Source organism: Mirounga leonina, unplaced genomic scaffold (assembly GCF_011800145.1).
Source record: "Mirounga leonina isolate KUSES-001 unplaced genomic scaffold, KU_Mleo_1.0 Mir_204, whole genome shotgun sequence".
In the NCBI taxonomy this organism is placed as follows: domain Eukaryota; kingdom Metazoa; phylum Chordata; class Mammalia; order Carnivora; family Phocidae; genus Mirounga; species Mirounga leonina.
In genome coordinates this window covers 3,432,104-3,441,940 of record NW_023270513.1, presented here as the reverse complement: position 1 = coordinate 3,441,940, position 9,837 = coordinate 3,432,104, and the positions used below count along the sequence as shown (strand labels likewise).

General features: G+C 53.2%; 1 protein-coding gene across 1 annotated transcript; it reads right to left on the bottom strand.

The window, feature by feature from the left end:
• Positions 1-224: 224 nt before the first annotated feature.
• Positions 225-8,487, bottom strand: LOC118026028 (NHS-like protein 2). The gene is made up of 2 exons (XM_035028745.1): positions 8,088-8,487; positions 225-236 (listed from the first exon to the last, which is right to left on the bottom strand). The coding sequence occupies exons 1-2, from the start codon at positions 8,365-8,367 to the stop codon at positions 232-234; spliced, it is 285 nt and encodes a 94-aa protein (XP_034884636.1). The 5' UTR covers positions 8,368-8,487; the 3' UTR covers positions 225-231.
• Positions 8,488-9,837: the final 1,350 nt, after the last annotated feature.

The window sequence follows — 9,837 nt, the reverse complement described above, 5'->3', positions numbered from 1 at the left end:
CATTCTTTTTTTTTTTTTTTTAAGATTTTATTTATTTATTTGACAGAGAGAGACACAGCAAGAGAGGGAACACAAACAGGGGGAATGGGAGAGGGGGAAGCAGGCTTCCCGCCGAGCGGGGAGCCCGATGCGGGGCTCGATCCCAGGACCCCGGGATCATGACCTGAGCCGAAGGCAGGTGCTTAACGACTGAGCCACCCAGGCGTCCCGTCGCAGGCCATTCTTGAGAATCTATGCTATTTAAAAAGAAAATAATAAAAGATACGGTCAAACCTCCCATGTCCTCACTCACACAAAAAAAGAAGAGGCCATGCAGACTCGGGTTTTTTCTCCCTCTTTCTTATCTCACTAAGGCTGGCCTGGACTTCTTTGGGGGACCCAGGACCTGACTCTGCAAAGCAGGTCTCATCGGCCCAAGGACAGTGAAAACTTGAACGCAGATCAAGAAAATCTGCAGTTGTTACTCTTACAACTTCACTTTAACCTTCCCAAGACTCTAGTATCCAGCTCCTTGGCCAGCGAACAGGACGTGAGGGCTTCCCCGCCCCACCTCCCCACTGAGGGCTCATTCTGAGTCAAGAGGTGCCTTGCACCCTCTCCTCCTGAATCACTTGAGTTCCTCACCGGCCCCCTCACATATCCTGGGCCTTGCACCCGGCTACTTCCTGCACCAGGAATTCCCTCCTCCCCCTTCTTCAACTGGCCCGCTCCAGATCACCCTTCAGAACTCAGACATCGCATCGTCCTGAAGGCTTTTACAAGCCTCCAGGCTGAGCCAGGTGCACCTCCTCTGCATCTCCTTGACCCCCCAGGCTCGCCTCCACAGCAGTACAATGATTCAGTGTTCTCCATGCCGGACTGTAGGGCTGCATTCCAGTGGGCTGTATGTCCCCAGAAACTGGCATGGGGCCAGGCCCAAAATCAGGTGCTCAATATATATGTGATGGCTCAGGGTGCCTGGGTGCCTCAGGTCATGATCCCAGGGTCCTGGGATCGAGCCCCATGTAGGGCTCCCTGCTCAGCGGGGAGTCTGCGTGTCCCTCTCCCTCTGCCCCTCCCCCTGCTCGTTCTCTCTCTCCCTCTCTCTCTCAAATAAATAAATAAAATCTTAAAAAAAAATAAGTAAATACGTGATGGTTAGAAAAAAGGGATGAATTGAACTTAAGAGGCATTTATTAAGTGCCTGTTAGATGCCGAGCACTATTTTAGGGGCTGGAGAAACAGCAGTAAAAAGAGACGAAGATCTTGGGGCCCCTGGGTGGCACAGTCGGTTAAGCGTCTGACTCTTGGTTTCGGCTCAGGTCCTGGTCTCGGGGTCGTGGGATCGAGCCCCGCGTCGGGCTCCAAGCTCAGCAAGGAGTCTGCTAAAGTTTCTCTCTCCCTCTCCCTCTCCCTCTGCCCCTCCCCGTGCACGCTCTCTCTTTCTCAAATAAATAAATTTTTTAAAAAGCAGATGAAGATCTCTGTCCTCGAGGGGCTCACTTTCTATTGAGGGGCTTACACTTTATAGAGTGAGGAACAGAGAGCTGCCCAATTGCTCAAACCTCCCAAGTTAAAAGACTGATGCCTAGTGGTCTTGAGGCATGTTCAGACCCACTGCCTCGCACACAGAGCGCCCTGCTGCAAGCCTACTCGTGCAAACACTTGTTAACACACCTCCTGTTTGTGGCATTATTAATGTCACATTGTCCATTCAGATATTACCATCCTGGGCACTCTAACTTGAAAACTTCAATGAGAGCTGATCGGAGTGAAATCATGCAATTCTGTGGAGCAAGAAAGTGCTGACGGCTTGAACCATCAAGGTGAGGCTAGTGGCTTCCAACTGAAGAGAAGACGACTCTAGAGGGCCATGGAGTTATCAAAAGTCTGTGAGTCTGCAGATCCACCAAGTGTTGTCCACCTACTGAATAAGCACTACTCTGCCTATGTGGAAAGATAGGTCATCAATTTTAAGTCTTCGAATTCATGTAAAAGCACTGCTGAATTCACAGTAGCAGTCTGTCATTGTTTGGTTTTTATTTTTTTTTTTAAAGATTTTATTTATTTATGTGTCAGAGAGGGAGAGAGCACAAGCAGGGGGAGCGGCACGCAGAGGCAGAAGCAGGCTCTCCGCCGAGCAGGGAGCCTGATGCAGGGCTCGATCCCAGGACCCTGGGATCACGACCTGAGCCGAAGGCAGGCACTTAACCAACTGAGCCACCCAGGCGTCCTTGTCATTGTTTGGCTTTTATTTTTGTTTTTACCATAGGGGATTCTAGAAGTCCAAGTTCCATTCCTGGACCCTAAACCAGACTGGATGGAAAATCCTCTGGGGTGTGAACTGGGGTCCTGGTTCTGGCTATCAGCTCTCCCCCACCTGGAGAAGGAGAGGACCTGATGCCCTGGCACCACACACTAGGAAATGAGATGGCACCCACCCCTGCAGTGGGAGCTCTTTTTTTTTTTTTTTTTTTTGAGACAGAGAGAGGGAGAGCGAGAGAATTTTAAGCAGACTCCATGCTGAGCGTGGAGCCCGACTCAGGGCTCGATCTCACGACCCTGAGATCATGACCTGAGCCGAAATCAAGAGCCGGACACTTCACTGACGGAGCCACCCAGGCGCCCCCAGTGGGAGCTCTTTAAAGGGAGAGACTGGGTCTTATTTACCTCCGGGTCTTTAGCACTCAGCGCAAGGGTGAGAAGGGGAAAGGTGATGGGACCCAGACAAAGTTGTGTCCTCTTTTGCAAGGCTGGAAGGTAATGATCTGAGGATAAGATGACTTGAGGCCTCCAGAAAGGGCATATAGAGCAGCAAAGCTAGTGAGCCTGTTAAGCTGCTTAAGCTTTGAAGAATAATAAATCCATACCTTGGAAACATGTATGCTAAATACATTTTTGGTAATAATTTTACTTTCTCATTCCTTGGTTTTTAATAAAAGTGCCTTTGGAAATGCCAACCAGTCTCTGCTATAATAACAGAAAATAGGCATGATGTGGGTGAGTGACAAGGAGTGTCCACAATTGGTTTTAAAAGCTGGAAGGGAAAATAGCAAGTATAAAGAGGACAGAAGGATTATGAGTGACAGAGCCCCACTGGAAAGGTGACCTTCAGAAGACCGTGTCGGGGTCACTGGCCCAGCTACCCCTTCCCACCTGAAGCTTCTTTTTCTAGCTATTTCCCACTCAAAGCTTAAAGGAGACTATGTTTTAACAAGGGAGACTGTTGCCTCACATCTATTCCCTACATGATGCAAGGCTGACCTTCCTTCTTCCTCTCCACCTCCAGTTCACCCACCAAGTCCCAACTACAGAAACCACAGGGAGCTTGTTCTTTAGAGCATCTCTCAGTTTGCAAAGGTAACAGGAGTCATTCGTTATCCTGGACAAGTTCCAGCTGAAAAAACTGGCAGGGCGCTGACTCTCAGGGAACAACTGAGTTTGAACTTAGCAGCACACAGCACTGGCTTCGGTGTCAGGAGGCCCGGCTTCTAGATCAAGGCTTCCTGCCATTTATCTGCTGTGTGACCTAGCGGGTGCCACATTCCTCAAAGGGGAGATTAAGTATATGCTTAGGCCACCAGCAACAGGAGTACAAAAGAGAGAATGGAAAACATCCATAAGCCATTTTAATTTCAACATACATGTGGAAGGAACTCCGAGTGATCTCAAAAAATAACATTTTATTTATTTTTTTTTAAGTAGGCTCCACGCCCAACATGGGGCTCGACGTGGGGCTTGATGTGGGGCTCGAACTCACAACCGTGAGATCAAGACCTGAGCCGAGATCAAGAGTCGGGCACTCACCCGACTGAGCCAGCCAGGCGCCCCCCCAAATCACATTTTATCTGAAGGTTTAGAATTGCTTTCATTTGGAATTCCATATGGGGAGACACTATAATCTTTTCAGCACTTAGGGTTACTAACGGTCTTGATCCAGCTGGGTACAAGTCCGTTCCTTTTTCTGGGCCTCAGCAGTCAAGTGTTAGGACACCCACAACGGTCAATGACCGAGTTTTTGATGCCACATGGTATAAACCCACTCCACCCAAACCAGACAAGTACGGGGACAGACGATGAAATTCACCACTCTCCTCCTGACACCTAATCAACGGCGTAAAGGTCGAAGTTGAGCCCAAGAGCCATAACTTGAATCTTCTCCTATTACTCCACTATTCCGTCATCCTGATGCTTTTATCACCTTAGCTGCTCATGTGTCTTAAAAAAGGGAGAAGATTAAGTTTCTTGTTTCTAAAGTGGAGGAAATTCTAGTGGACATTTTGGTGTCCAAATTTCCAGGGAAGTTGTTTTCAACACACGGAAATATCACGAAGCAGACCAGGAATTTCATGGTATTTAAAAGAAAATGGGCTTGCCCCACTCTGTCAAGCCACTGTCCCAAGGGTGTCTGGGGATGACAGGTAGGACAGAGACAAAGTGAGCTCTGGCAAAGTGCCTGTTCCAAGTCCCCAAAGATCCCCCTGCTCTATCCAACTCAAGCAGGCCATATCCTGTCCTCAGTAGCAATGACGATCAGGTTCAGAGTCCATGACACCTCATCGAATGGGAATCTGGCTGCAGTCTGAAGGTGCAGCTTTCATTTTTCTCATCTCCATGTAGATTTACAACAGTCTCCCCTCACCCTGGAATTATGATTTAGACATAAATAAACCAGCTGTCCTTTCTGATTTGGAGCCAAAGTTGCCACAAAGCTGGAAAACCAAGAGGCAGGAATTTTACATAAAGATGAAGAGGGAGTTTCCACCATCGCCCCAACTGGCTGTATTCAAGCCAAAATAATTGCAAGAAGGAAGAGAGCATCTTTCCCATAGCAAGTTCATAGGCTAGTGTAGAACGATAGCTCCCCAGTGTTACTAAACATACCTAGATTTATCTAGTGCTTTGGTGACTTCCTTGCTCACTCAGGAGATATTATACCCCTAGGCCAACAGCTGATTGCTTTTGTAATTATCATCTAAGCACCTACAAACATTAAATAGATCTCTGAGGGAGGAATTGGAAAGCTTGGATTCCCTCAGCATATGGCAGCATGCACAGAGCTATTTCCCTCTGGCTTTGACCATGCCATTCTTGAGATGAAGAGCACAGAGTACAGGACACAAATGCAGTAAAACAGGGCCCGTTCAAAGCCAGATGTGAGGAGAGACTCCAGTTCTAGGCAGGGCCACGCCAAGGGCCACAGATCCATAACCCGAGGAGCCTGGTGCAATCCTTTTAGCACGCCCTCTCCTCCTTCCAACCCCCATCCCCCACCTCACGCCGGTCACAAGAGCTTCTAGGGCAGTCTCAAAGGGGTTCAAGTTACCAAAGAACAGCCTTCAGTGGAGGAGGAGGTGTTGCCAAGCAACCAGCCCAGCCCAGTCCCACCCCTGTAACCTTGAAGATGGTGGGGCTGTGACCCCTGGCTGTATAGAGGAGCACCTCGGACTGCCTCAGCATCAACTTTCTCCTCCTCCATCTCTTTCTCCTCTCCCTGCCCTCCGCCTGCTGCCTCCCAGGGCCCCCAGTAGAAGCACGGGGTCTGGTCTCTGCAAGCTTGAAGGCTCGGGGCCAGTCTGATTTGCCATTGCTCCCGTAGGTGGCGGCCAAGCTGTCCCTGCAGGGAGCCTACAAGCTGCTGGCCTGTCAGGTGCCATTCACTCCGGTTATGTGGCTTCCAAACCTTCCTCCCTCCTTCCCAGGTCTTGCTTGCCCCCATGGTCAAAGAAATAGCTAAAGGAAGAATTTGGGGGGGAAATTCAGCCAGATGGAAGATACATAGGGTAAAATGCCGACCACCGGCAAGATGGTCAGTAAAGGAGTAGGAGTGCTAGGAGCGAAGGTGCCAGGAAGAAAAAAAGAACAAGAGCGGGCAATGGTAAAAATTTTTTTTTAAAAAGGGGGGGTGGATATTTATGTGGGGTCAAAATATAATATGTAGCCTGCTGAACACCTTGTTGGAGCTTACACCCGAGCGATGGAGGGAGTGGCCAGATGGCGCACTGATTACCCTCCCTAACTCTCCTTGCATTTGGCACTTACACTCAGATCATTGCCGAGAAGGCCTAATTGAAGTGATACGCAGTCAAAGCACCTGAAGGGAAAAGTGTGCAGTGGGAACCTCGAGGGGAAGCTAGGGTAGGGCATCAGACGGGAAAATGGAAAGCCAGAACTTCTTGACAAATTAAGGTAGCTGCGTTCCATTTGTGCAGCTGACTCCTCAGCGCCTCTGAGCCAAGGCAAGTGGATACACCAAAGAGGCGAGACAGCCACTCTCCCGGCTCCTGCGAATTTCAAAGAAACCAAACTAATGCAATCTCTCCTCAGAATTGCTCCCTTCCTCGAAAAGATACCCATTGCACAAAGCCATCTCCTTCTAAACCAGCAGGTTACCGGGAAAGGGCTAGCTAGGTCCCAAGGTGACTTGGTGAAGCCATGCCTTCCCGCATGTGGAAAGGGCTCCCCGATTCAGTGGACGGTTCAGTGGACAGAAAGGTCCCAGTTGGAAAAGCAGAGCCTCCTTTCTGTCCTCATCTTACCCTGCTGAACTCAGTAGGTGGCTCTCTTTAAGCTGTGTGGGGATTCTGAAAACTCCTTGAGTTGACTTATCAAATTTCTTCTAGGCTAATCCTGGTAGTCAGCGGGACCCCCGCGGGGGGTGGGGGGAATCAACAGTGACCTTCTTACCCTCTTTGTCAACTGAGAACTAACCAGACCTAGGGCCCCAGCTTTCTTGGTCCCCTGCCATGCAGAGGTTTCTGGTCCTATGTCTACATTCCATCTGGCAGTCATCTGTGTCTTCCACCTTCCTGTTCACACATAACCCAGTTCATTTTTCTCCACTAGTGACCTCCACCATCTACCTCAGAAGTCCCAGACCTCTCTGAAGAGGGGATCCCAGGGCCTCTGACTCCTGTCCTACTGGAAAGGGTCGGGGCAAGGTGGTGCCTGCAACGGAGAGGGGCTGGCCCTGCCAATCCTGCCCCAAGGCAGCTGGAGTCTTGCACTCAAAAGTCAGCCCCCTAGCCACTTTCTGCCTCCATCTGAAACTTTCTGGTCACACTGCTCCTTCTCTCCCCTTTCTGGGGCTGCCAATTGGCCTCGGCACCTGGCACGCCCCAGCTGTGGTCCGCATTTCCAGCACATTCAGTCCCCTTGCTTTCAGCACAAGTGCCACACTCTAAGAGAGCAGTGCCTTTCCACGGAGTGAGGACTCCCCATTCAAAGTGCCCGAGTCCCAAGTAGTAAGGGTCAAAGGCTCGCGCTGCCCTGCCACCCTCTCACGGGGTCCTGCGTCCTCAGCCAGGGCACCACTGGGTTTCTCAGGCATGGCTAATTCCTAAACGAATCATGAAACTGATGACAGTCCCGTTAAGCGGGCCTCTCCGGCAAATCTGTGCAGCCAGACCCTAGGGGTAGTACGGGTCAGCGAAGGCGGCGGCAGCCTCTCCTTCCCGCCACACCCCTGCGGCCACTCCCGGCGCAGCGAGCCTGAAATCGCGGGGAGAAGCAGGCGGCGGGGCGCTCCCACTCTCCGCGGAGGGCGAGCCGCGAACACGCCGCGGCGCGAAGTTGCACAGGTTTAAATGCACTAGGCACCGCCACCAAGCTGCCGCCGCCGCGTAGGTGGCCAGCGGCGCGGGCGCGCTTTCCGAAGCGGCCGAGCCCCGGGACTGGAGCAGAGACGCCCGCGGCGCGGCCATTTGGTTCTCCCGACGCCGCGGAGACGCGGACGCCGCGGGCCTGGGGACGGCGCCGAAGCCGTCCCGGACCCGGTGGCTCCCGGGAGCCCCGCAGGTTTCCGCCCCCCCTCCCCCGGATCCCCAGAAAGCGGCCGCGCACCCCAGGGCCGGGAGCCCCGAAAGCACCGGGTCACTCAGGACGGCGCGGCCGGCTCCAGGGGCAGGAAGTTGCAGAAGGAGAGCGGCGGGTGGGGAGTCAGGGAAACGGGATCCCCTCACTCCCGGAGGGGAAGGGAGGGAAGGGAGGAGGAGGGGCACGGAGGGCCGGGGAGGGGGCGGGGTGGGGTGGGCGCCGGGCCGGGAGCCCACTGGCGCCCCCAGAGGCGGGGTAGACGCGGGGCCGAGAGCGGCCCGGGCGCGGTTTACCTAGCTCCTCCTCGTCGTCCTCCGGGCCGAGCAGGCGGCAGGGCAGGCGGCGGCGGAGGCGCCCGGTGCGCCGGCACAGGCTGTCGGTGCGGCGCCCCAGGGCCAGCAGGTGCCCCTCGAGGTCCTCGAGCAGAGCCAGCGAGTGGCCGCAGAGGTCGGCGAGCTGCCGGAGCAGGCTGAGCGCGGCCAGGTGGCTCACGTCGCGGAGCTCGGCGAGCGGCTGCGGCGGGTTGCGCGGGCACAGGCGCTGGGGCACCACCGTGCGCCTGTAGAACGGCATTCCGGGCGCGGGCGCGGGGAACCAGCCTGGCGGCGCCCCTGACCCGAGCGCCCCTGAGCGGCGGCCCCGGCTCCGGGTGTAGCAGGCCCCGGGCGCGGGCCCGCGAGCGGGCGGGCGCCGAAGACGCCAGGCGGGTGGGCGGGCTGCCGGGTTCCCAGCCTGGAGCGCCGCTCCCCCCGGGGCTGCACACTCGCCGGAGCCACCCGTCCCTCTGACTCTGGTTCGCCGGGCTCCTCCTCCTCCTCCCCGCCTTTCTCCACCTCCTCCTCCCTGGCCCTGCTACTTCGGGATCCCCCCACCCACCTTTTTTTTTTTTTTTTTTTTTTTTTTTCTTTTGCGGTCAGAGATTCGCAGATTAACGCTTGATCCGGGAGAGGAGGGAAAGGGAAGTAGGAGTAAAGAGAGCGAGCTGGAGCGTGAAAGAAGGAATGTCTGCGTGAGGGGTGTGTGTGTGTGTGTGTGTGTGTGTGTGTGATGTTCGGTACGGTCTGTGTGCCCGCGTCCTCCTGCGGAGCTCGAGTCTCGGTACTGATGGTTAAAAGTTGTGTTCTGCTTTGTTTCTGTAACTTAAACTTTTCCTTCATAAATAATAAAAATTCAAGCGCACCCGCGCCCACACCAGCAAGTAACCGGTGGAGACCCACCGGTTAGTCTGATTTCATTCATCTTGCTTTCCTTTCCCAAACAGGGACTCGCCGCCACGCACGGGCTGGACTAGGCTGTGAGCATAGCTTTCTAGCGCCCAGGAGCTTGCAAACGAGGAGGAAAGAACCGATTTTCTTACTGGGCTGTCAGGAGGGCAGTGCCTCTGGGTACTCTCACGGTGCCTGGACTGCTGTAAAGACTCTGGAATGAACGAATGAGTGAGTGAATGAAAAGAAACCCATTCTCTGGAACAATAGATTCAGTTCAATGGAGGGATGCTGCGCCATATTTTATGCAGAGAGCCCAGGGCCACCTCCATCTCTGGCCCCACTAGGCTCCTGAGATGCACGGGGAACAGGCTGGGGTAAGTATGCTTGCGGTGCAGGAAACCCTGTAGTCACGTCCTGATTTCTCTCTACTGCAGAAGTTGGAAGAGAGGGAGACACTGATTGATGTCCTCAGAAAAGCAGAGTGCCTGAGTGTGTGTATGTCCCTGTGCACTTGGGGAGTTTCCACTCTGAACACTTAATTTCAACACACTGAGCTCCCATCTGATTCTGCTCTAAACCACTGTGACTTTGGTGTGGTTCCATTTCTTCCTTCTGGTAATTCTCTCATCTCTCCTCCTAAAAATGCTTAGAATCCCTTATAATTTACTAGTAGAACACCTCGAACAGACTATGTGTGTCTGCACGAATGATCCTGAGTGTGGCCTGTTTTCATTCATTCCTTTACAGAATTGTCCCTTAAGCAGTCCAAGGCGGCTCTACAACCAGTTAAGAGTAATCTGATTACCCTTCTCAGCAAATATCTGTTCCCTGTTCC

What these genes read in the sequence shown, in the direction of transcription:
- LOC118026028 (XM_035028745.1), bottom strand. Translation starts at nt 8,367, where the DNA reads ATGCCGTTCTACAGGCGCACGGTGGTGCCCCAGCGCCTGTGCCCGCGC.